Below are 27,651 nucleotides of genomic sequence, written 5' to 3'. Positions count from 1 at the left end.
TCATGTATCCCCAGATATCACCATAACCTACTACCATTTTGGACCCTCATAATTTCTTTAGTCCCATTAGGGTGGTCCTATGGGCATCTCTGGTGTAAAGTAATTAGAAGACTGAGCTGAACTAAGCCCAGAATATACTGTATATATAAATATATTCTAGTACCCATATCTCATTATCTCTGTATATCTAAATTGACTGTACTGTGCTGAACTGAGTCCAAAAGTTTTTGGTTATCTCCATCCAGTCACACCCTTGGGTGCAGAGGGTTGCATTAAAGCTACGGCGCAGCACATCCTTCTTCATTATTAGTAATAAAACCCATTTAACTTGCATCTGACAAAGCTCACAGTCCGTCTCGTCTCATTTTAATATTTTTCCTTCCTTTCTTTTTCTTTCTCTCTTTTTCTGTCCCCTCTTTCCCTCCCCCTATCCCTCCTCCTTATCCCTGGCAGGATTCCACTAGAGAGCATGAGATTAGTTTGCTGGGAGTTTGGGAAACAAGATGCAGAGCCACCAGACAGAGCACCTATACAAGATCTTGGTGATCGGTGACTTGGGAGTCGGAAAAACCAGTATCATCAAACGCTATGTCCACCAAAACTTCTCGCCCCATTACCGGGCCACCATCGGGGTCGATTTCGCCCTAAAAGTGCTGAGCTGGGATTCAGACACGGTGGTGCGGTTGCAACTCTGGGACATCGCTGGTAAGTTTATAAGGGGTCGTCCTGCCCTAATTATATTAATTACACGTCTTGTTGGCTGCCCTAATGTCTGACGAACTCATTAATGAGTGATTATTAAGCACTAACAATGACATTGCAGGGAGGGATGGGGGGAATGTATCCAAAAAGTTCAGCAAAAAATACCTTTAAAAAGGGAAATGAAACAGAACAAATGCTTGTATAGATATATAAATGGAAATATACTTTATCTGAACCTTAATCTTTTCTTGATTAAAGAAAAAAAATATATAGGAGTTTCTACAATGTTTTATGCTAATAATCTGCTATAAAAAATTTTATTTTCCTAACCCTTAAAGCACAAAGTCTGCCCAAAGGGAGTGTCCTGCCTTGTGAGTTTATATGGCCGGACAGCTCTGGCACCTAGAAATGTTAAATGTCACAGCTCCTGTAGAAATTCCATTGTGACCTCACTTTACAGGGTTAGAAATTCTAACAATGTATTTTCGCCTGCCTTTCTCTGCTTCTCGATTATATTCTGCTAATTGTAATGTTGTAGAGGTATGGGACCCATTATCCTATATGCCCGGGACCTGAGGTTTTCCGGATAAGGGATCTTTCTGTAATTTGGATCTTCATACCTTAAAGGAGAACCAAACCCTTTACTGTATATTAAAATCCCCTACCCTACATACACCCCCCTCCCTGCTTCCCCCCAGCCTAGGTGTTATCCTCGGTAAATGCCCCAAACTCTTTACTTACCCCTCGTTGCTGATCGGAGTTCACGGACGCCATCTTCTTCTCTTCAGTAATCTTCGGGTCTTCTTCCAGCGCTTCCGCAATTTCATGCACAGTTTTCAAAAAACAAAAGACTGCTCCAACTGCGCATGCACCGATGCGGCGCTTACTTCACGAAGAATACCGAAGAGAAGAAGATGGCGCTGAATCTGCAACGAGGGGTAAGTACAGAGTTAGGGGCATTTGCAGAGGGTAACACCTAGGCTGGGTCTATGTAGGGGATTTTAATATTAAAGGTTTTTGGGTCTCCTTTAAAGGAGAAGGAAAGGTAATTTTTTAAACCTATCTTTAAATGTTGCTTGGGTGCACCCCTCCTGAACCGCATTATATTCACTGCCCAATTCGTTCTCCTGCACTCACACCGTCCCGTTGAAGTTTCAGCCCTTTCCAATGTTTGCGACCGCCATGTTGGCCGAGTGCGCGTCACATCCCTGTCTGAAGTGCGCATGCGCTAAATTTAGTCCTCCCCCATTGCCCGTTGCCTTGTACCACTTGACCGCAATATCGCCACTCGCATGGGGGAGGAAAGGGATATTGTACGCATGCGCAGGGCTTACCAAATTTTTACTGCGCATGTGCGAGCCCTATTAGAACAGATATGGATAGCGAGTGGGGTGACTTTTCTTTTATATGCACCTTCCAAAATTTTTTACTACGATCTTGGATTACAGAAAGAGGGGAAAACGTATAGACTCCTGTAAGTATCTTTCCATTTCGTGGGCAATCTATACAACTTTATTTGTATTTTACCTTTCCTTCTCCTTTAAGTCTACAAGAAAATCATGTAAACATGAAATAAACCCAATAGGCTGTTTTTGCTTCCAATAAGGATTAATTATATCTTAGTTGGGATTTGGGAACTACACAGACTATGAATGCAGTAGTTATACTCTATATGTATATTGAATTGTTGAATCTTTATGTCAGCCCTGACTTGTGGTTGCTCTGGAGCAGAAGTGAGAATAATCTGCAATGTGAATCTACCATACAAGTGAATCACAAGCCTTGGAAAGAGAAATGTGTATCTGTAGGGGAATCAGCCAGAGAAACGTGACTTCCGTAGGGTAGATGTGCCGGTCATGTGTTGTCACATCATATGATGCAGCTTTCTGGGCAAGTTACCCCCTGAGGAGAGAGTGTTGGTCCCCCTGCTGTGTATAGTCAATACGTTACTCATTTTTAGTGTTGCAGGCTCATGGGGAGCAAACGTGGGTTCAGAAACACAAAAGCAATGAGCACTTTCCATTACAGAAAAGTATGTGCAATTGGGATGGTTTTTCTTTACAAATTTGATATAGCTATTGCAGTATTTAGTGGCCCTGGCAGCAGTGGAAGAAGGACTGCACATTTGATAGTTTGCACCAGTGTGCTGGGTATGTCATCTATTGCTTCATTATACACTTTACACAGGGACTAAGTTTTACCTGCAACTTACTCGCTGCTTTCAAAGTAAAACTCCCAAACTTGGCTTTTATTAGACACCAGTGGGATCACCTGACTATAGCTGGGAAGGGTGGGAGCTACAACATGGAGCTGGTCACTGCTCCTGTATAAACTATAACAAACAAGGGAAAGTTGTGCTCACCACAAATTTTTTAAACCATTAGGCGGGGGGGGGCAATGAGGCTGTGACCACAAAATACATATAGTCAACTACAAGAGTCCTCTGCACACCTGGTCTAGCTGGTAAAATACCAGCCAAGGCTGTGGCCAAGACTGTATTTAGGTCCGACACTTCCCTAGGCACCGGACATACAGTAAACACTCCACTACATGACACCCGTGATGTCACAGCCCGGCCCCATATGCCTCACTGGGCGATTTATTTATTTTTTAATGTACAAAGTACATTTATAGGCATCTGAGGGCCACCCCCCAAAACCTGCTGTCCTAGACACAGGCCCTCGGGTGCCTTAATATAAATACGCCCCTGGCTATGGCCAATATTACAATTTATTTGCCAATATACCCTTCTCTCATCCGCCTGCCCCACATTCCCTCTCCCAGCTCCACACAAGGGCCAATATCTAAGGTGGCAGTTTAGGTGGAGGGGAGTGGGGAGTGCAGTCAAGGAAAAAATCACTCCTCCCTGACAAGTTTTTGCATTCATCCTCCAAGTATTGCAAGAGAATGCAGCAGTAGACCTTGGGTTACATGCCATGTACCTCTGCAGTAGAGTTTGGGGGCAAAGTGCAAAGACACAGTTTGCCACATGTCTTACCCACAGAGCAGTTGTTCCCCCACAGTTCCAGAGTAATTGTGAATATTACGTTTTATATTATGCTTTAAGATGTTTTAGGAGCATTTTACAGAAAAATGGAGAAAACATGGAAGAAATTGAATTTTCTCACTAGGGAACCCCAACCCCTCCCCACTAGATTCAGTAAACTTGTGAATGAAAGTTTGTCCAGGATTAGTAGTAGTTTTTTTCCCAGACTTTTACAAATTCCCAGTGGGATTATAGCGGCACAGTAATCTGTACAAGCACGTTACACATTTCTTGTGCTAGAATGAGCCACTCGTAGTGAAACATATTTGGGATTTCTCTGCTGTTAAGATCCTTCTCACTGTGCATTTAGTTTGCCTGTGTCTCCACCATGTAATTCTATTGGTGGCTAAAGGTGGCTGGGATGGGGCAATGTTGACAAAAAGAGCATCTACTGCTGCTCCACCTTTCTGTGCATTCTCCAGCTGTGTAGGAGAACCTCTGCCATCTTGCTGACCATGCTCCTCCTAGAGTTTCACTTCATTGCCAACTTTACGGTCCGTTATTTGGTCAGGGCACCTCTTTTTTCATAGCAAGGTCACAGATGTAGGGAAACATTGGCGTATCAGCCCTTCAACCACAGTAACAAGTATATCTAGAACAAATAAATGTTTGCCCCCAGATTTTACCATAACCGACTTTCAAGGTGGGCTTTCAGGTGTATCTATGAGAGCTGATTTTATTCTCCCCCAAATTCCCCAAGTTAACCTTCAGGCTTGGCTCCCAGATCCACAGTTTGGGAACTACTCAGGGATCCCCAACCTTTTTAAGCCATGAACAACATCATCATCACCATTATCAGATGTAAAAAGAGCTGAAGAGCAACACAAACACGAAAAAGTCTCTAGAGTGACAAATAAGGGCTATGATTGACTATTTGTTAGCCCCCATGTGGACTGGCAGCCTACGGGAGACTCTGTTTGGCAGTACATCTGGTTTTTCTACAACCAAAACTTGCCTCCAAGCCTGGAATTCAAAAATAAGCCCCTGCTTTGAGGCCACTGGGAGCAACAACCAGGGGGTTGGTGAGTAACATGTTGCTCTGGTTGGGACCACTGTACTAGATGGACATTGGAGCACTCTTCTTGTCATTGGTCATTGTACCTATTCTGGAAAGCTTCCAGCTTGTGTTGATGTGGCTTCAGCATGTGCTTTTACTATTAACCTCCAAGGACTTTCTATAGAATAATGGCATTATTAAAATAAATACGTTTATGGGAAGCGCACATGTTTTATTGTTTTATATTCAAGAAGTTCTCTCCCGGGAAGCTCGTTTTTCAGCCTGACACATTAAGTTGAGGCACTGACCTAGCCTGACTGCTAAAATCAGGTTCAGCTGAGGATAATTCATTTGTACAGATGATCAAAACCCAAGGCAACCCTGAGTGTCATCATGGAAATACTGCTTCTCAACATACTGTAAATTCTGCATGGGATCATAGAGAAGAAGACATTACTCTACCGTGACATCAATAAGTTCACTAAAATAAGTTCTGTTTTTCTTGCAGTTGTTCTTAAATTGAGTTGTTCTATTCTTTGTGAAGTATACAGTATACAGATTCGATGAATTTGACCCAAAATGCAATTAAGGCAAATGTGCTTGGACTGCATAACTCTCAGTTGAGGGAGTTGGTATAATGTAACCCATGTAACAATTTGAGGAACAAACTGTGTGTCTTCACCATTTGTTTGTTCTTTTAGGAATATTGGCTCCTATTAGCCTAAACAGATGCAAAGAAAATCTATCGATCTATCTATCTATCTATTGTCTATCTATCTATTGTCTATCTATCTATTGTCTATCTATCTATCTATCTATCTATCATCTATCTATCTATCTATCTATCTATCTATCTATCTATCTATCATCTATCTATCTATCTATCTATCTATCTATCTATCTCTCTCTCTCTCTCTCTCTCTCTCTCTCTCTCTCTCTCTATCTATCTATCTATCTATCTATCTATCTCTCTCTCTCTATCTAACTATCTATCTATCTATCTATCTATCTATCTATCTATCTCTCTCTCTCTCTCTCTCTCCTCTCTCTCTCTCCTCTCTCTCTCTCTCTCTCTCTCTCTCTCTATCTCTCTATCTATCTATCTAACTATCTATCTATCTATCTATCTATCTATCTATCTATCTATCTATCTATCTCTCTATCTATCTAACTATCTATCTATCTATCTATCTTGGAACTCTGACTGTGGCACCTATTTTTGACATGGGACATAACCACCCTCTGTTGGGCGTGTGGGTTACAAATACACAGTAATGCAGGAGCTGTGCCTGGAATCCAGGAATGGACAACAGGTTGCTTCACAAAGAAGATAAATACTATTCTGAATAGTTGCAATGGTAAAGGCCAGCTAATATAGGGCCCCCTTAGTACTTTTTCCCAGGGGTCTACTTTATTATCTATCATGTGCCAACCATATCTCTGTCCCAGAAGCCACACGCTCAAATGTGGTTCAACACATGCAATACTAATTTCCTTGCATTACTCATGGCATGTGCTGGATTAGATTCAGAGCAACAGAATCCTATAATAAAAAAAACTGAAATCTTATATGATACCCCTGGGAGAATGTCTTCATAGCTGCAGAGAAATCCCAGCACTACTTAGCAGATCAGTTACTCCTTTAATTAACTGAGATTAATGACATCTCGCATGTGTTTGTAATTTCTGATAATAACAAGTGCAGTGGGACAAGCGCTCAGTTGCACGACTGGTATTGGTGCAGTAATGTTTCGGGTTTGTACAATGAGGCAATTTCACCTGCCAGTGTCACCTGGTGTGGGAATGGGTGAGAGCTCCAGGTGCCCTTTAGATCCAATCAAACGGTTACCGTATATACTCGAGTATAAGCCGTCCCGAGTATAAGCCGAGGTACCTAATTTTACCTCCAAAAACTGGGAAAGCTTATTGACTCGAGTATAACCCTAGGGTGAGAAATGCAGCAGCTTCTGGTAAGTTTCAATCAAAAAATTGAGGGTTTCTGCTCCCATTGGAGGTGCCGGCGTCTCGTTTTTTGGATGCCGGCGACCATTCTTGGACGCCGGCGAATATTCTTGGAGACTATTCTTGGACGCCGGCAACTATTCTTGCACGCCGGCGACTATTCTTGGAGACTATTCTTGGACGCCGGCGACTATTCTTAGGCGCCAGCGACCGTTTTTGCACTTGACCCAAGTATAAACCAAGGTAGAGTTTTTCAGCATATTTTGGGGACTGAAAAACTCGGCTTATACTCGAGTATATACGGTATTTGCTCATCCCCCATGATCCAATATCATAACTGCTTGGTCTGTGGGCCAGACTTACCCCCATTGGCACCAGAGAGCGTCCATGGTTCTATAGCAGAGAAGCGCTATACACTGACAGCTGCAGGGGAGAGTTTATTTTAGAATAATTTGGAACCCCTACAATACATAATACACCATCAGAATTCTTATTGTGTGAGACTGGGAAAGTGTGACACAGGGAGAGTGCACATTCCTTGCCTTTGGTGTTGCACGTGAGAAAGATTAAATGCACCGATGAAAGGAATCACTGATTTAGGATTTAAAATAAATTACGTTTTATACTATAATGCAGGACTGGAAAGCAAAGTCCTCCGGAAGCCGTGGTCCCATTAGATAATATCAACTCCGAATATATAATAGGGTGAATTCTGCACTGATCGTTATATTGAGGCAAATATAATAAAATGACATTAGTTATGTGTAATCCCTGGTTCCAAGATAAAGGGACTAATGAGATGGTTGTCGCTCAGTAACAAAGTAATGATTCATATTTAATGATCATGGAAATACATTGATTAGCTGTATGTAATAGATCAGTTCTGTTATCGCAGTGCATGACATTTATAAACATGGCATTTATTTCACACCCATGTTTATAACATTTATTTGGGCAAAATGTTGAATGCAGTTTATAAGTGTTCTCCCACAGATAGGGGGCTGAGGGTCACGGTGCACAGGGCAAAACAGGAACCAAAATTATTTCTCCCCCCCCTCCCCTTCACCATGGTTGCTGCCCATTGGCCCATATCTTCCCCATGAATACTGTGCTGCTTGCAGGGTCGGACTGGGTCGGTGGGGCCCCACCGGGCCAGACCCACTCCCTTTTCTTGTTTCCCCCGATCTCTGTCTCCGGACCCTGGTCGCGTCCAAAAAGGTATGCACGTGCGCACACATGCGCGGGGGAGGTCATGCCCAAGGTGGCAATTCGGTTTAAAATTCCCATTTTGGTAAACAATGGGCAACTGGCACTTTTTTTTTGTGGCTATAAAGTCACTTCTGGAATGCGATGTCAATAACAGCACAAGAATGAGACTCACTGGCTGAAAGTGAAATGTGTGTAGGTGCAACATGAAAAGGGAACCCTGCAAGCAACAGCTCTTGAAGGCAGGAGTTAATTTCAGGGTTCCCATGCACCTATTAGTGTCCTGTCCCATATCCGTCATGCACAATTGGGCACATTAGGTTAAGCTATAAAGGCTTCTTTCCAAACATAGAGAAATGTACAGGTATGAGACTGAGGGTTTTCCAGATAATGGATCTTTCCATAATTTGGATCTTTATACCTTAAGTCTACTAGAAAATCATATAAACACTAAATAAACCCAACAGGCTGGTTTTGCTTCCAATAAGGATTAATTATATCTTAGTTGGGATCAAGTACACGCGACTGTTTTATTATTACACAGAAAAAAAAAATTCTTTTTTTAAAAATTTGGATTTTTTTTGGATATACAGGTATGGGACCTGTTATCCATAATGCTCGGGACCTGGGGTTTTCCGGATAATGGATCTTTCCGTAGTGTGGGTCTTCATGCCTTAAGTCTACTAGAAATTCATTTAAACATTAAATAAACCCAATAGTATGGTTTTGCTTCCAATAAGGATTAATTATATCTTAGTTGGGATCAAGTACAAACTACTGTTTTATTATAACACAGAAAAAGGAAATCATTCTTAAAAATTTGCATTATTTGGATAAAATGGAGTCTATGGGAGACAGCCATTCAGTAATTCGGAGCTTTCTGGATATCGGGTTTCCGGATAAGGGATCCCATACCTGTAATGGAGTCTATGGAAGACAACCTTCCCGTAATTCTGAGCTTTCTGGATAATAGGTTTCCGGATAATGGATCCCCTACCTGTACAAACTTTGGCGCAAATTGTTGTATTTTTTTTTAAAGCCACAAAGCAGTTTTTTAATACTAGAATTCCAGTAATACTGCAGGGGCCCTGTAAGATGGTGACTTGACTGTGGTGCACCAACATGCACGGAAATTATCAACTATTTAGGTCAATCTCACACAAGTGGGGGCATGCATTACCGCTTGCTTTTGTGTTAAAACGTCCGGCACACAACGGCTGGTTCACTTGCCACAAGTCAGTTGCAGCAAATGACACAACCCTGGAATAACCATCAAGTTCAGACTGACAATAATTATGGAATGTGTTGCACGGTTGCATGAAATGCATCAGAGCAGAGCAGTGGTGCCAAAGGGGCAGGTATGGACACAAGTACTTTTCCAGACAGCAGATCTTTCTTGCTTTAAGGCAAGCATTCTTTGTGTACAATCAGAAAAAACTGCCCTATGAGTGGCAACAATCCTGGACCCTGTGCTGCCCTGAGTCAGCTAGTGGCTGCCACCCCCCATCTCCCCCGCCTTTTTTGGCGCTGGAGGGCATCCAGAGGGGTTCCGGGGGAGATTCGTCTCTTGGAGGCCCCTTTATCAAATTCCAAATTTATCTCAATATTTTCTGAAAACTACTCTGACCAAATCTGCATGGGTTTTTTTCCCCTTATTTATCAATACACTTTCCCGAAAAATGTATTTGCGGGAAAAAAATCCAAAAAAATAAATCTGCAAATTTTTCCGATTTTCTACACGAAATGTCTTCAGATTATTGCACGAAAACTAGCACAGATCAAGATATCTTTGGGACTTCTCCCATTGACATATATGCAACCTTTGGCAGGTCTGAGATGCCGGATTTTTGAATTTAGACTTTTTCCATCCTCGGGATATAATAAAATCCGGAAAAATGTGTGGGGTTTTTTTCCAATAAAAATGTAAATTTTATAGTAAAAAAAACACACTTTTTTTCAGGTTTTTGGCATTCGGAGTTTAATAAATAAGCCCTTTAAAGTTAAAAGCCGCCTGCACTCATGACAATTACTAATTTTTCTAATCATCATAATATTTAATGCAATGATGGATTGGGCAACAATATACATGGCATCTTTCCCTATTGATTTAGGTGGCACTCCCATGTCCAAGAGTTTGCACTTAAAGAAAATATACCAATGGCACCTAAAGAATCCCTTTTGGGCTCCATGTGTTTGTGTTTCAAGTTGGTTTCCATTGTGGTCAGTAGCCGAAAGATATTAAAACAAATTGTTCACTGATCATTTTTGTTTGCACAAATATAATTGAGAACTTTCTCTGACCCTCCCGGAGCTCAGCCAGCACAGCACATGCATGTATATAATAGACGGGTAGTATACGCAGGAAATTATATTGAGCACTGCTAAGGATGACACTGCAAAGGATGAATGATGCGGGAAAGAAGGGATGGCTGATGGATACACAGAGAGGAGAGCTGGAGGCCATACTGTCTGAGAGATATTGCAGAATCCTCCATAAAGGGAACATTGTTAGAGAGGCACATGATACAACAGCCCATCTGATAAACTCACTCTCTGTGATCATGAGATGCACCAACAGCACACAGTGCAAACCTCATATGAACTAGATTTTTATGTAAAGTGCCGGGGACATCAACATACTCAGTCCCTGTCTGTAAGGTTCTGCTGGGATTTGAACGAGGGAACTTTGGGTTTTTGGCTCTATGCCTTACCCATTGGGCCAGGTGAGCATCTATCACCTGGCCTTTGCTGCCTATTGCCAGCAGCAGCCTAATTGGTGGGTTGGGGTAAGCCAATCAGGTCTGATCCTGCCCTATGTAAGACCAGCCCTCCTCACCACCAGTGCATGAACCTTGGCCTACTCTAAGCACTGAATCACTGGCCCTAGATCTGGGTTCTCTAGCTCTTACCTTGCCTAGTTTGTGTCCTGTTCCCTGCTCCTGGTTCTTGCCCTTTCTGTCCTGTCTTCCTGCCTTGCCTCCTGCTCTGATTCTGCTCTTTCCCTATCCTATGCCTTGTTCTTGTTCAGCTCCTGACTGCTTTTGTCATTCCTGTTCCAGTCGTGGTCTTTGCCTGCTCCATCCTCTCCTTTCCTGCAATGTTCATCAGCCATTCCTGATCTGTTCCTTATTTTGCAGCTTCTCCCACACCATTCCTGCTCCATTCCATCAAGTACATAGTCCACAACATCCTTAATCGCTCTGACCCCGACGCTACATCCTTGTCATCTTGTTCCTGTCAACACAGTGTAGCCCCTGCCTGAAGGATTCCCCTTCCCTTCCTTCTCCTCCTCAGTGCCCCCTTCCTATCCCTGACACTGGCCAGCAGGACTTACAATGTACGGTCCCTTTCTCATTGACACATGACCAACTAACAAGCCAACTAACCTGAGTGTATGTTTTAGGAGCCTGAGAGATAACCCATAGCACCCAGAGAAAACCAATGCAGAACATACAAACTCTAACCTAGAACTCCAGTGTTGCCAGGCAGCACTAATCACTAAGCAATCAATTTACAATGACATTTTTACCTGAATTATTCCAGTTTCCTATCCATTATAAAACCCATGAGTTGTTTATTGGGCATCTCTCAGAAACGAAAAGGACCGCTTCAACTCACCACCACTTAGCTGTTCCTCTGTAGTGCCGGGTGCTCAGTCCGCAGTGTCCCCACTGCCAACAGTAATATACGAACAGGAGGACGGCACTCCGGTAAAAAGCAGGTTTTTATTGTAGAAAACTGCAAGGATACATAGACCTTACGCGTTTCGGGAACACCTTCCCTTAATCATAGGGCATGTGCTGCAAGGAGAGAGGCTTAAAATCCAAGCAAAATTTTTGGGCCTCGTACAGTAATTCACCCAACCACCACTTACTGATAAAAAACCTTTTACTGGGCCACTAGCAGTTCTGTCCTACACACACTTTATAGGCATAATCCATTCTATTCAAATCCATTATATGGTAGTAAAGGTACAGTATACACCTCTTTTCAAAATTAGCCGAATGAATAGGGCTTCTGCTTAGTATATTTTTGTCTATTGTTTTAATAAAGAAATGTCTATGGTTTCTATTATTTCTGGCACTAAACAAGAATATAAAGACAGTTTGACTTTAGCACTTCCTGTGACTTCTGTGTTCCTGTGCTGATAAAACGAATTACCAGTCCACTGAGAAACCCCTAATAATGAGCAGCACAAGGGCTGCTGCTTAGATGAGTGAGACGTTTGTTTGTTTGTTGTTTAAAGGTAGATAGGGAGCTGTAAACAAGGGGGAGGTATGTTCAGTGAACATAGACCAGCTTTGAAATTAGTGCTTTATAATGGCAAAAAATAGAAAAAAACTGTGGCGGAACGACCAGGGAAGCAGCTGTGCGATTGGACCAGGGCCCACACACCCTTAGGGCCTAAGGGTACTAAAAACCTCCCTTCGCAACTTCTTAAAGAAATTTTGCTCAAGCGACGGAGGGGGGACTGTTACTGTGCACACTGGGCCCCTTCAAAATTTTTGTTACACCACTGTATGCAACCAAAACTTGCCTCCAAGCCTGGAATTCAAAAATGAGCACCTGCTTTGAGGCCACTGGGAGCAACATCCATGGGGTTGGAGAGCAACATGTTACTCATGAGCCACTGGTTGGGGATCACTGCTCTAGACTTTAGCTAAGTGCTATGTATGTACAGTAGTTCCGGGTTATGCACAAAGTTGCCAAATTTTGTTCCAGTCCATTAAATGCTTCAGAATTAACTGGTTACATCTGCAGTTTCATCATTTTAAGACCACCGGCAAAAACATTGGTTAGCTGGACTTTGCTTCAGTCCAAGTTCTCCACTTTGTGCTTTACACTAGTTATCTCCTTACTCTTCAACCTTTAAAGTAAACTTCATATCTTTATCCCTATAAAAAAACAAAGAAAAGTTCTAATAATATGGCAAAAATATTTTTTTTAGGCCAAGAAAGATTCGGAAACATGACAAGAGTCTACTACCGAGAAGCAGTCGGCGCGTTTATCGTCTTCGACGTCACAAGGCCGGCGACCTTTGAAGCGGTGGCAAAGTGGAAAGAGGATTTAGACTCCAAATTGACTCTTTCAAATGGGGCGCCAGTATCGGCTGTGCTTCTAGCCAACAAATGTGACCAGGGAAAAGATAACTTTAAGAACCATTTCACCAAAATGGACCAGTTTTGCAAGGAACATGGTTTTGTGGCTTGGTATGAAACGTCTGCAAAGGTACGAATGTGATAAATCTAAATTCCTCATTTTTGCTCCCAAATACTTAACATGGCATTGTGTATAGCCATGACACCATTGTGTATCTCCAGCATTGTCAAGCCATTGTAAAGTTTCAATCATTCTCTGTTAGCCATTGGCTTAGCATGATGCTGGTCTTACAATAGACAAAAGGCAAATGGTTGGACAAAGTTGCTTTATCAGTTATTAAGGTACAATCTGATTGTCTTAGGCCAGAGGTTCTTTCCAGAAAACCAGATATACAGTAATTATCAACAACACCCAGACCACTACTGAAATGACAAATAGGACTGTAGCCCATGGGATGTATTCTCCACCCATGGGCCACTCCAAACACCCGATTTACCTCGATTCTTAGGCTAAAAGGTGGCAGTCCCAACAAATGAATGGGAAAAGGAATGGGCAGATTAAGGCAATTCTTTTCTTTCAGAGCATAAACTGTATCCCTCTAAAGGCTTACACACTTTAGCCTAATTATTATTATTACATTGCTTCCATAGTCATAACTAGACCCACTGGAATGCTGACCTCAAGAAAATACTGAATTAAATACTGTTTTAAGAAATACTGACCTAATGCAAACCAGGAATCCTGCAAGGAGAAAAATATTTTAATTTGCTTGATATAAACAGCTTCCACACTCACCCCACGGGTGATATATTTTTATTTAAGGTACGGGTGTTCTAAACCCCCCTCCCCCACATCCAGCCAATTTTCAATATCAATACAATAATCAAAGATTCCAACAATATACATGAGAATAGCCATAGTTTCAAGGTGTGTTGCATGGTAAGCTGGACATGTTCATTAGTAGGGTGTTGCAGATTTGTGGTTATAGGTATTGGTTGTTTACTATGGCACGGCAGGTAAAATACTGGCAGGGGCAAATATTGGAAAATGATTGTGCCAGTTCATTAAGTATTGCAGAATAGGAGGACATGGTGCCCACTAGTGGCATAACTAGCTGTTCCTGGCCCTCCCTACTGAAAAAATCTTCGGAGGGGGATTCTATGCAGCAGACCATAAGGTCCAGGCCCTCAGTCCTCCCACAACCATGGGGTCTCTTTCCTCTGTTGTTCTGCCGCTATTGCCTTTTACATCAGTGACATAATTAGCAAGGAGCAGGCCTGGGTGCAGAATGTGAACCCACGGCACCTGCAGGGCCCCCCATGGCAAAATAAGTCCCTGTCCCTAGTGCCTAGGATAACTTATTGCGGCTCTGGTGGGCCCCAATGGTGCGGGACTGGATGCGATCGCCCCCCTTGCACCCACCAGTAGTTGCACCAATGCTTTACATTACACCTTAAGCTGGTAGCAGGGGTAATTTACTCAGGGCTGGATTTACATAGCGGGCACCCTAGGCCCACTGCCATTCGTCACCTCTATCCCCTCCCCTTCATTGATGCACATATTTTCATCATCAGGCCGGAAGCACTGGGGTTTGGCGCATGGAAGATTTTAAAAACTATTGTATCTCATGATCAGTGGTTGGGCAGCATGCCGCCCCCTAAAATCCTGCCGCCCTAGGCCAGGGCCTTGGTGGCCTTTCCTCAAAAAATCAATGCTGCAAAAAAACAGAATCCGAAAATCCGCCATCTCAGACCTTTTGAGGTCTTGTTTAAGTCAATGGGAGAGGCACCAATCCCAAATTTAATTATCAGGGTCTTTGGTGGGTATAGCCTGAAAATCTTAGTTCTTAAGGGTTTTCGGGCAAAAACTCAAAAAATCTAGCGATTCAGGAAAAAAGCCTGAAAAATTTGAGCAATTCGGGAAAAAAACCTGAAAAATTCAAGTGATTCGGGTTTTTCACACAACTTCATGGAGGCTTTCCGCCATCTGATTAACTTGTGTTATTTTATTAATAAATAAGGTCAAATTGAGCATGGGAGTTTGGTTGTGGTTTTTAAAATTAAATATGAGATACTGTACATTTGGATTTCAGTAAATAACCCTTTATCTTTGAAACTGCAAAACTGTATAGAGTTTTTCTTTTTAACTCATTTGTAAATAATTCTGTTAGTCTTTAAGGCAGAAATTGCCTCTCTGTTGGGCAGCTTATAAAGGAAAATCAATCTTTTCATTAACACTTCTCAGATATGGCTGTTATTTAATCCCTTAATGTCCAGAAATAGAAATAGGCTTCTGTGCCATCACAATGGAAAGAAAGGCTTTTCTATGATAGAAGGCAATGAAGATGGATAAAAAGCTAAATTAAATGTGATAGGGTTTGGAATCCAGAATTCTATCACATGATGTACAGTATAATCACATTTCCAGCACCGGAGAAATGACTGGATTTATTAAATCGTAAAATTATTTTGTTGACTTGAGATATGCGAATAATGGTGCCTGCACTGCCTGCCTGGGAATTAGCTGCCAAAATAGTCATGTTCTAGGTGAGCTGCCTTACAGTAATGTTCTAGGTTATTTCATTGCAGTATTTTTGAAGGTTAGCTGCATTACAGTAATGTACTACATAATTTGCCTTACATTTTCTTTTTTATGTAACCCTTTCGACACCCCTTTGTCGGTGTTACACTCCACGTGTGGCGCTTACCTGATGACACGGGACAAACCTGAGCCACTACGCAGTGGTATGGGGAGAGACTGGGTTCCTGGTACTTACTAGTGTAGTGCCTCCACCTAGTGGGATCCGGGAATGCACCAACGGGAGGCCCCACTAGGAATACAGTAATAACACACATAGTATTGGTTAAACTGAATAACGGTTTATCATAAAATAAATGGCCAACTAGTACATGCAGCACTCCTAACCAGTGGCAATAGGGCCTCACTAACTAACTTGCTAGCACAAAGCTGTCTAGCTAACTAAAAGAGCAAAGTCCTTTAATGTCCTTTCAATAACAGTCTTTTTATCTTCAGCGCCTCTTTAGGGTACTGTCCCTTTAAACAGGATACTCACAAATCCTCTTTGGATACTTTAGATCTGTCTTCAGGCTCAGATAGGAATCTCCTGCTGTTTGTTCCTCCAGTCTGGATTCCTTTCACACTCTCTGTCTCTCCATGAATACTTGTGGTGCAGCCTCTCAGCTTTCTGGGCCCACCAGCAGCTCTCTGGCCTCTTTCTCTGTCCACCATGCACCTCTCTATGCCAGGCTCTCTTCTTTTGCCAGTCTCTGTGACTTCCTCTTCCTACCAGCCACTCACTAGCTGCTGTGTCACTTCCTGTTGCACTGAGATCACTGAATATCTGGTTGCTAGGTAACAGCTTACAGCACACAGACACAGACTCTGGGCTACTGCCCTGACAGGGATAAGATCAAGGAGTTTGCACTAATTCCCTACATTTATTTTTTTTTCATAGCTTTTTAATTATTTGCCCTTTTCTCAATGCCCCCATCTAAAAACAAATGCTCTGTAAAACTACAAATGTATTGTTATTGTTACTTTTTATTTCTCAGCTTTCTATTCAGGCCTCTCCTATTCATATTCCAGTCTCTTATTCAAATCAATGCATGGTTGCTAGGGTCATTTGGACTCTAGCAACCTGATTGCTGAAATTGCAAATTAGAGAGCTGCTGAATAAAAAGCTAAATAACTCAAAAAAACACAAATAATAAAAAATGAGAACCAATGGCTCAGAATATCACTCTCTTCATTTTAGTTAAAGGTAAACTCAAAGGTGAACAACCCCTTTAAAGGAGAATTCAACCCTCAAAAGTCCCAACTGGCCCCCCTCCCTGCCTCCTCCCTGCTAAGTGTTACCCCAAAATTGTGTCCTCTGTTGGATCACTTACTGCACATGCAGAGTCATCACAGCGGAGCTCACGGGCACCATCTTCCGACACTTCAGTAATCTTCTTCCTTCCCTTCCCTTCCCCAGAAATTTCCTTTACCATTCAGGCAGCTCCCATTAGCCACCTTAAAGGAGAACTAAACCTCCCTTTAGGCAAAAGTTCCCACTGCCCCCACTCCCTGCCTCCCCCCTGCTAAGTGTTACCCCAGAATTGTGTCCCCTGTAGGATTACTGACCTCAAAGTCACGTTGCAACTTTGGATGACTATTGAAAACGCATCAGCGCAGGCGAGTTTCATTGTAGCCTATGGGGAAAAACATTGAGGCAGTTCAGGGAGATAGTCACTCAAAAGACGAGGCGATTAGTCGCCAGGCGGCAAAATCTCCCCGAATCTCCTCGTGTGGACTAGCCCTTATAGTAACGTTCTAGCTGTCAGTATTATATATTAATATAAACACTCTTGCCCAGGGCTTTAGGTGACGCAGCCTTTTGTGCCTATATATATAAATAAATTTAAAAAACAACATTTCCGGCTACCTGCTGCGGAAATAAGGAATAGTAGGACTTATTTATACATAGGGTTAGAGTTACATCCATGGAAGCAGCAAACACACCCAGTGGCATAACTAGATTTTACTGGGCCCCACAGCAAATTCAATTTAGGGCCGCCAAAATATTGATAAATTGGCCTATTCTACCAAGATATGTTAAAATTGCTCATTTATTAGGACATCACTGGGCCCCTTTACTCCTGGGCCCCCAGCAACCTCAGTAGTAGAACACACCTCATTTAGACCTAATAGCTCTCATTTATACTTGTGATGTGCCCTAGAAGGCCAGTTGCAGCTTAGAGTTGGGTAGAAGGTGTGGAATGCAGTGCAAGGGATCCCAGTAGGTAACACCTGCATTACTCCTTGAATCAAACTCAGTTGAAGGTTATTTAATGCACGTCCAGTGCACTTGGGTAAATCTTTGCTCCTCCGACATCTGTCTGATTGCAGTTTTGTATCTGATTGGACAGTGGTAGATTTCGGTGACAGAATGGTGCAATGTGGGTAAAGAAAATATGACCAACTGTTCCCATAGTTTGGTCTTTTCACTAGAAAACAAGCCCTAATGCATTGAGTTACTGCATTATTTATAGACTCAGTGATCCAGCATTCTCTCTTTTTAAGGACTTTCTCCCAAAATACTTTCAGAACACTGGCTGTACCTCATTAGGTTATAATTGCTCGGCTCTGATATTAGTTTTTATAGCTCACGGTGAGCAATTCTGTCGCATGCTGTGAAATCAGTCCTCTGGGCAAATTGTAATATGTACAAAATCTCAGCTCTGAAATCCTCCCAAATTGTTTTCTAACCACTAAACAGCAATGAAAATCAAAATGATGCAAATATCTGTCCCCAGTTATACAAATATTTATTGGGATTTTTTTGGATGTAGGTTCCCCATCCTTCTTGTTTAGTGCTAAGTTCCATGCGTGCCCCTGGGTTGGGAATCAGTTTAATTGATCTGGGATATGTGCTTTACAGGAAAGTACTGTACTTTATTTTTTGTTTATAAAAGGCCTATTTTGGACAGTGTTCATGCTGCAGAGTGAAAGAGAATGAAATGCTGAATAAGAGAGGATTTGGACAGGTATGGATTCCGTTATCTGATAACCCATTATCCAGAAAGCTCAGAATTATCCAGTGGTAAAAAATAATTACATAGTTAGATTGGGTCAAAAAAAGACCAAAGTCAAGTTCAAGTTCAACCACTTCAAATGAAACCCACCATCCATATATACACTATGGATCCACTATTTTGGATTCAGCCAAACCCTCGATTCCTATGTAAAAAATGATGATTACTGATCCAAATCTGAATCCTAATTTGCATATGCAAATTAAGGATAGGAAGGGGGAAACTTTTTTTACTTCCTTGTTTTGTGACAAAAAGTCAAGCGATTCCCCTCCCCGCCCCTAATTTGCATATGTTGAAGCAGGCAGTAGCATTCGGCCGAATCCCAATTATGATGAAAAATTAACTGAATTAGCCATCACAACATCACCCGGCAGTGCATTCCACAACCTCACTGTCCTGACTGTGATTAACCCTCTACGTTGCTTCAAATGAAAGTTCTTTTCTTCTAGTCTAAAGGGGAGGCCTCTGGTACGGTGATCTACTTTATGGGTAAAAAGGTCCCCTGCTATTTGTCTATAATGTCCTCTAATGTACTTGTAAAGTGTAATCATGTCCCCTCGCAAGCGCCTTTTTTCCAGAGAAAACAACCCCAACTTGAGATTCTACCTTCATAATTTAAAGGACCAGTAACTTAAAAAAAAAAGTTAAAAAAATTTGTTAGTATACCACATAAAAAAACCACCAAGACTTATTAAACTTCAAAATCGCACAACCCTTTATTAAGAAATAACTTCTCCTTTTCAGAAAAGGCGATCCATCATGCAGCATTCGATTTCTTCTCCCTGCCTTTCTTAAAAGGAGATAGCCTGGGAGGAGAAATCAATCAACACATCAGTGGCATAACTATATGTTACTGGGCCCCACAGCAAATTAATTTTAGGGCCCCCAACATATCCAGAGGTTGTCCTGTTTTATCAATATTTATTGAAATTGTATATGAACTAGAGCCTCATGGGGCCCTTATATCTCCTGGGCCCCCTGCAGCCGCAGGGTCTGCTTCCTCTATAGTTACGCCCCTGCAACACATGATGGATCTTCGATGTGTCGCCTTTTCTGAAGAGGAGCGCAAGAGGAGTTTCAGTAAGTTATTTCTGTGCGGTTTCAAAGTTTAATTAGTCTTGGTGTTAAAAAAACAAATGCTCTGTAAGGCTACAAATGTATTGTTATACTTTTTATTATTGATTTTTCTATTCAGGCCTCCCCTATTCATATTCCTGCCTCTTATTCAAATCAATGCATGGTTGCTAGGGTAATTTGGACCCTAGTAACCAGATTGGTTAAGATGCAAATTGAAGAGCTGCTGGATAAAAAATTTAATAACTCAAAAACCTTCAATAATAAAAGCCAATTGCAAATTGTCACAGAATATCATTTTCTGCATCATACTAAAAGTTATCTCAAAATCCTTATTGTAGGCAAGACCAGCCTATTTGGTTGATTTCATTTTTAAATTATATATTAAAATGGAGATCCAAATTACGGAAAGATCCCTTATCCAGGAAACCCCAGGTCCCAAGCATTCTGGATAACAGGTCCCATACCTGTACATCTCAGGGGAATAAGAGTTGGGCAGAGTTATGTTGGCCATTCATAAGCCAATACAACTCTACACTTGCAGAAGCTTATTGACCTTCTTGATGGTCTGTCCAACCAATATTTAGGCAAAAATTGTCTAGATATCTATTGGAAATGATCAGATGATTCCAAACTGACCCAGAGCCCAGTTTGGTTAGAGATCTGCTAGTTTAGTTACGAATAATGTGCACCCAGATAGATGGAGGCAGATGAACCGAGGAACTGGAAAGAGTTTTCTTTCAGTTGGGGTAGGACAATTGCCTTGAGCTGTGACAAGGGAGAGTATTTAGGCAGAGGGTTTATTGCAGAATTGGGGTTCCTTGCACCTGTCCAAACTGCAGTGCAGATCAATGGCAGGGATAGTCCCAAGTGCTGTTTGAATGGGGCTCTAAGGGTAGAAGGGCCCTTAGCACTCTTGCACTTTTATAACAAAATGAAGCCCTAAGGCTGAGTGTAGATGATGTGCAGAAGATAAAGAAGATTTCTCCACATTGCCTGCTGATAAATAGCCAGCAAATTTGCCCTAGTGTTCATGCAGCTCATTATGAATTGCTAAAAGAATATATTCATGATGAATTGTTTCAGCACGACCAGACAATGAAGTAAATGTAGGATTACAAGAGCAAGCACATCATTTATCAACACAACGATGACGACTGCAAAACAATAATGATTCCGTGATTTATTGATACAGCCCAGTCGCCATTTCCAGACTATTCAACCTTTCAGACTTGGATATTTTCTTTTTTAATGGATAATTAGGAGAATATCTGGTGCAGATCATCCTATTGCTGAACCACTTATTAACTGATTCATCCCTAATGGTTCTGTACTCGCTCAGTTCTAGACACTGTGATACATTACACAAGCGCAGATACCAATAGTAAAAGGAAATAACAGTGCAGGGCAGACAGGTCTCGGCCAAGTCTAAGCCAACTTGGAGGGCCCCATGGATGTGCATTAGCCCTCGGCTCCTTTGAGAAATCATTAAAGGGTTTGTGTTTTTTTGAGTTATTTAGCTTTTTATTCAGCAGCTCCTCCAGTTTGCAATTTCAGCCATCTGGTTGCCAGGGTCCAAATTACCCTAGCAACCAAGCATTCATTTGAATAAGAGACTGGAATATGAATAGGAGAGGCCTGAATAGAAAGATGATTAATAAAAAGTAGCCATAACAATACATTTGTAGCCGAGAGCATTTGTTTTTAGATGGGTTCAGTGACCCCCCCCCCCATTTGAAAGCTGAAAAGAGTCAGAAGAAAAAGACAAACAATTCAAAAACGAGAAAAATGAAGGCCAATTGAAAAATTATTTCAAATTAGCCATTCTGTAACATACTAGAGGTTAACTCAAAGGTGAACCACCCCTTTAAAGGGGTTAGTAGCCACGTAGGATAAGGAGGAAGTGTGCAGATGGCAGGGACTGTAAAACAATTAAGGATCCATACCATCAGGACATTGGTAACACCAAGGGGGTTATTTACTAAAACTCAGCTTTTTCTCATCGTGTTTTTTGGGGCAAAAACGAAAAAAAATTTTGAAAAAAAAATTATTATTATTATTATGCTGCAAAATACAATTCCGCATCTCAAACCTTTTGAGGTCATGTATAAGTCAATGGTGGACGCCCCTATCCTAATTAGAAGATATTGTGGTCTGCACTGGGTTTAGCCCGATAATCCAAAAAATTCTGAAAAAATCGGGAGACTGGGGAGAAAAGTCAAGTTTTTCAAGTTATTTCAATGATAAATAAGGTAAAATTGTGGATGGGAATTTGGTCAAGCTTTTTTTAATGAAAGAAATTGAAAAAAATCAGATTTTAGAAAAAAATCTGATTTTAGTAAATAATCCCCAAAGTGTATTGTGTAAATGCAACATTTTTAAATTGTATGATGCTTCGTAGCTTGATGTGTCAGTGCATCAGAATAGGTTGAAACAGTCAAGCACCATTCCATGACACGGGCAGCATGTCTAATCCATATCACAAAATCCTCTCCATTCTGTCTAAAACACTTTGGGGCAGATTCACTAAAGGGCGAATTGTCGCCAGCAACCCCATCGCACCACTACGCCAGGCGAAAATTCGTCTGCTGGTGACTTTTCGCTATCGTTACTTGGCAGTGTGAGCATTTCATAGCGAAGATGCGTTAGCCTTCGTTTGTGCCTAGTGAAAATTCGCTAGTGATCTTGCGCTTAAGTCAATTTGCATACCGCGGGTAATTTAAAGTTGTATGGACAACTTTATTATAAATGTTGGAGCAAATGCTTGAAGTTACCGGTTTTTATTACAAATGTCCAGGGAACCTTAATAAAGATAAGAGAGTTAATATAATGCCCTACACATGAGCCCACTGTAAAATGAATGTTCCATATGTTGTAAAATGTCTGGAGCAAACCGGTTTCCCCCAAAAAAGTAAGTTAGGACTTTTGCAGGCAATCCAGCTTAAAAAAAAGGAAAAGTCGCCAGCGTTTTTTTGAACTTTAATGCATTTTCGGCACACAGGATATGAGTAAGTGAAGATTGAGGTCAGGGCCAGAACTAGGGGTAGGCAGAAGAGGCAGCTGCCTACGGCGCAATGATTGGGGGGCGCTGGGCAGCTATCTCTTCTGCCTACCCCTAGACCGAACCCACCTGGAAATCTGTTCTCAGTAAGCGCCGCACGCTGAAGCGAACGTGAATGCCTTTATTGCGCATGCGCACAGACCGCCTTTACTGCGCATGCGCGCCGGGAACCTGCTTACTGCGCTTGCGCGCCGGGAACGGAAGAAAGGAAGGGGCGAGCAGGTGGGCTGGGCTGCCTAGGGCGCCTGGCCTGTTTGGCCCGCCTCTGATTGAGGTGGATGTAGCTGCTTTATAGCACTTCGCCTGGTCTGAGGTGGTGAAGTCAAATCTGGCAAAAGAGGGAACGTTCAGTAAAATCCGTGAATTTGTGGATTCAACAGAGCGAAAAGTCGCCTGGCGATATAGTGTGAACGAACGCTAGCGATGGTCTCTTTCGCTAGTGAATTGACGTCTGCGCCCGTTAGTGAATTGGTGATGTCGCTGCAGATGTGACTACTGGCGAAAAGTCACTAGTGTTCCTCACTTTGTCCTTTGGTAAATCTGCCCCTTAGACAAGCACCTTTGGGTGAAAAGGGCCCCACCTTACGCATTACATAGTTAACATTAAAGTAAAACTTCTGGCCAAATCAATCCCCTCGAAGGCTGAAGGGATCACTTGTTTTTCACCCTCTCAAAAACCCTGAGGCCCTTTAAACCCCAGCATAGAGTTACAATCCCTAGATTCAGACCTTAACATCCTCCACTGCCCCGGTTACCTGGCTCCCCCTCCGATATATGAATCCCCACTGGCTGCAATTTTATGCACCCCCACAATCTTAAATTACACCCCATACACCTCCATAACTAACCCTAATAAAGAAAGGCGTGAAATGCTCATTGAAGTAACAACTGATCCTGTTTAGAAAAATCAGTCGTCCATAAATCAGCCGCTTGGTTATAAAACAACTCCAAGATCCACTCAGTCATCAGTAAACGCATCTGTTTGCACACAATTAATTCTGTTGGCATAAAATAAATGTTATCAATACATTAACTAGTAGCGCAAGTACAGTACATTATTACAAGGGGAGATTTGTGTTCACAGAACCCATTTGGATTTGGTGGCAAAGCCAAGCACAAATTTAAATGCATACATTTTGACTGGCAACATTAGTGCATCAGCAACATAAAAAGGCTCATTTATTTACGCTTTCCAAAACAATTCTTACCCACAATGCAGGATTTCCCCCATAACTCCAGGGTCATTGCAGCTGCCAGGGGCTTGGTGTAATTGTGTCAGAACCTGTGCAATTCTGAGCTGTATTTTGATGCAAATTGAATACTATTGAGCTGTAAAGTTCAAATGGTTTTTGCCGTCAAAATGACTTCTTTTCATGGGTTACAATTATTTAGGTGCATTTTGAGACTGGAGTCAACTACACTCCAGGCTTCCCCAGTGTCAATTTCTGCACTTTCAGTCAATTCATCCAAAAAGATTCACAGGGCCTATTGGCATCTAGATTAAGAAAGTTTTAAGGATATTTCAGTCACTCTCCATTTTTTGCTTTATATTTTTATCTACAAATGATTAAAAACAGTATTTTATTTCATGTTTGGGATCCAGCTCCATTAAGCCATTTGGGGTTGTATCCAGTGTATTTTATCCCAGTTATGGAAATTAGAAACACAGCATATATAGTACCTACAATTCACAGATACAAAGAGACCTTTGCCTGTAGCTCAACTTTACTCAACAAAGTACCCCCAATGCAGCATAGATGTATAGGTAGAGGGCCCCCAAATTGCCATTTGTGTAAACTAGATTGTGTAGGAGCAGTTTTGTGCGACTGTATAGGTTGTGAGAATGGATCTATAACCAGTAAGAAGAACAAGGGTAGTCTTTAGGTGCACAGAAAGCAGTTGCACCCAGATTCACTATGTGCTGAGCACAAATACAGTGGTTAGAATGGTAGCACTGGGGTCCTCAATTCAGTTTCAACATGGCCACTATCTACAAGGAGTTTGTATGTTCTCCTTGTGTTTGTGTGGGCCTCTGGTTTCCTTCAATACTTCCTTCAAAGCCAGACCAGTTGGATCCTGATGAAACTGACCCTGGTCTCTGTAACTGTGGTAGGGGCCTTAGATTGTAAACTCCACTGGGCAGGCACAGTGTCAGGGCCCACCAGAAAACCTTAGACCAAAGGTCTACTCCCTACATTATTTTCCCTCTTCTCATCCTTACTCTCCTAGTCTTTTATCTTTATTATACTTCTCTATATTATCATCTAGCCTTCTCTCCGTTACTCCTCTTTCTTCCTAAACAGAAAAGAGGAATGACCAAGATACTGGGAAAACGGATGGGTTAGCAGGAGGACTCTCTGATACCTGGGCCCACCAGGAGTTTTCCTGGTATCCAGCTGGGCCATGACAAAGGGATATCCCAAAACTAAACAGGGAGGTGCAACATTAATATAATTATAATTGTTACCCAGTATTTTAGGGGAGAAACATGCCCATGTAGGGTTAGGATACTTTAAGAAAGAAGAGTCTGTGTAGCGGAGAATTACTTGAGAATGGGGTCTCACTATTGAGAATATATTAATTAAAACACACTTTATTCCAAATGTAAAATACACATACAAACAAACTAAGAAGACTGGACATTGCAGCAATGAGTTAGATGTGGAATCAATCCATTAGTTTCATTAGAGGTAAGTTAAGGTAACATCACATTTATAAAAGTACCCTTGTACCGTTACGGGATCAATACAATTCCCATACAAATAATGCTAGTAAGGGATAAATATTATTCCATCAGAAATGTAGACCCAATGCCCCAGTTGCCTTCAAACATAAACAAAAATATATAATTTCACAAAATTGAAAAGCCTGCCATGAAAACAACCACATGGCACTGCTCAATCCTAAAGTCCTCACTTTAACATTGTTGCAAGTCCGCCCCAATGCGCATTTCGGCCAAAGCTTTTTTTAAAGGGGATAAGTGTCTTCATTTTTGGAAACCCCAAATAGGCTAGATTTTCACGCCATTACAGTAAACGCCAAAGATGGATTCCCATGCAAATGGGGTTTGGTATAAGATACACCCAATCAAAAGCTCTGAATCAAGTCATGGCTTGGACTGCACATATACGCGCAAAATCATTGAACCCTCCCAGGCCATCGCTGAAGCAACCCGTTCTGCACTTATTGAAACTTAAATCACAAATGCCGATGTTGCTTAAACATTACTACAGTACATCCATATCTGTAGTGAGTTCCAATCGCAAAAAAATACAGCGTCATCTTGCTGCACTTATGAATGTTCCACCCAATCATAAGACTTGAATCAAGTAGAGGCTTGGACTGCACAGATGCACTCGAAGTCACTAAGCGATCCCGAGCCGTCACTAAGGCAACCCTAGCTGGTTTTGAAATTCAATTTCCAGCATCACATGGACAACTAAAGGTTCTCAGGTGCTGCTGGAAGATGCAGCTGTTAGATTTCCATGACTTTTCATTTCCCTCAAGTTGAGACCCAAGGGGGGAAATTTACTAAAGGGTGAAGTGGCTAACGCTGGCGAAAATTCGACAGCGTGACGTCATTTCGGCACTTCGCTGATTTACTAACGGTAGCTGGCGTAAATTCTCTGGCGTTATAGACTTTGAGATAGACTTTGGCGCAACTTCGCATTCTAACGCCAGGCGAATTTTCGGTCTGGCAAAAGAGCGTTACTACGCAAATTCACAAAGTTTTTGATTTTACTGACTGTTACTTCTATCGCCAGACTTGCCTTGGCCACCTCAGACCAGGTGAAGTGCAATAGAGTAGATAGGAGTTCCTCAAAAAAAAGTCCCAAAAAACGCTGGCGTTTTTCCTTTTTAAAGGGTGATAGACTGAAAAAGATCTGAAATTTATTTTTGGGGAACCCTCCTTCCCCCCTACATTTGCTAACATATGGCACTTAAACTATATTGTGGGCACATGTGTAGGGCATTCTAACTTTATATAATTTTGTTAAGGTTCCCTGGCCTTGTGTAGTGTAATGTATTTACTGCAGCATATACGGCCATTGTACTTTAACTGCACGCCGTCTGCTAATTAGCCAACGCTAGCGTAACTTCGAACTGCTGAGCGTAATTTTGCTGGCGTAATTTCGCCAGTATTCGGTACCCTGTGTGCAACTTCAGATTTTCGTAAATTAGCGTTGTCCAGGTGAATTTACGCCTGGCGAAGTTTTGCGATGTGCGCAAAGCCAGCGCTGGAGAATTTTTGCTGGTTAGTGAATTTGCCCCAAGGTTTCTTCATTAACCAGGGCACTCAGGTGACACCAAATTATATTGCTTATCATCAAAATCTGTGGAACGGTGACACCTCTGCCCAGTGCACCAGGTTCATCCTGAGAATTAGAAATAGATGAAGTATCTGGCACACCCTCGTTCCACACTGAAAAGATGTGCCACATGCATTGCTGCACTGTCTGTAATTGTGACACATTACAGTAGTCTAATAAAAAGGTTGGAAATATGATTTGGTCTATGGTAACCTTACAGAAGTGGAAGAATCATAGATCTATCATAGTTAGAATTATCAGCAATGAAAATGATCTTAGCCTGAAGTCTTCTATTCCACTGCAATGAATAACAGGGATCCAGCCAAGCGATCAATGTAATATCGACTGCGTAATCTTTATTAATGTCCAGTGCTTTGCAGTGAAAGCTTCTTATTCTCTCTTTGTGCAGGAAAATATAAATATCGACGAAGCCTCCAGATGCCTCGTGAGCCACATAATCGCCAGCGAGAGTGATCGAATGCAGCCCGTGGAACCGGACATTGTAAAGCCCCAAATGAATTCTTCCAAGATAGCGAGTTGTTCTGCTTGCTTTAAGTCCTAGGAGATGGCCAATAAATGCTTTCTGCTTGGTAAATTCA

General features: G+C 41.9%; 1 protein-coding gene across 1 annotated transcript; it reads left to right on the top strand.

Annotated features, from left to right (window-relative positions):
* Positions 1 to 260: 260 nt before the first annotated feature.
* On the top strand, positions 261 to 27,651 carry rab38.L (RAB38, member RAS oncogene family L homeolog). Its single transcript, XM_018247792.2, has 3 exons — positions 261 to 705; positions 12,862 to 13,142; positions 27,462 to 27,651. Exons 1-3 carry the CDS (start codon positions 504 to 506, stop codon positions 27,612 to 27,614), a joined length of 636 nt encoding a protein of 211 aa, XP_018103281.1. The 5' UTR covers positions 261 to 503; the 3' UTR covers positions 27,615 to 27,651.

Source organism: Xenopus laevis, chromosome 2L (assembly GCF_017654675.1).
Source record: "Xenopus laevis strain J_2021 chromosome 2L, Xenopus_laevis_v10.1, whole genome shotgun sequence".
NCBI classification, from domain to species: domain Eukaryota; kingdom Metazoa; phylum Chordata; class Amphibia; order Anura; family Pipidae; genus Xenopus; species Xenopus laevis.
Note: the sequence above shows the minus strand (reverse complement) of the source record. Positions and strands in the feature narration are given on the sequence as shown.

Coding starts and splice junctions, on each gene's coding strand:
- rab38.L (XM_018247792.2), top strand. CDS start 504: ATGCAGAGCCACCAGACAGAGCACCTATACAAGATCTTGGTGATCGGT. Junction 706..12,861: donor GCAACTCTGGGACATCGCTG/GTAAGTTTATAA, acceptor TATTTTTTTTAG/GCCAAGAAAGATTCGGAAAC. Junction 13,143..27,461: donor GGTATGAAACGTCTGCAAAG/GTACGAATGTGA, acceptor CTCTTTGTGCAG/GAAAATATAAATATCGACGA.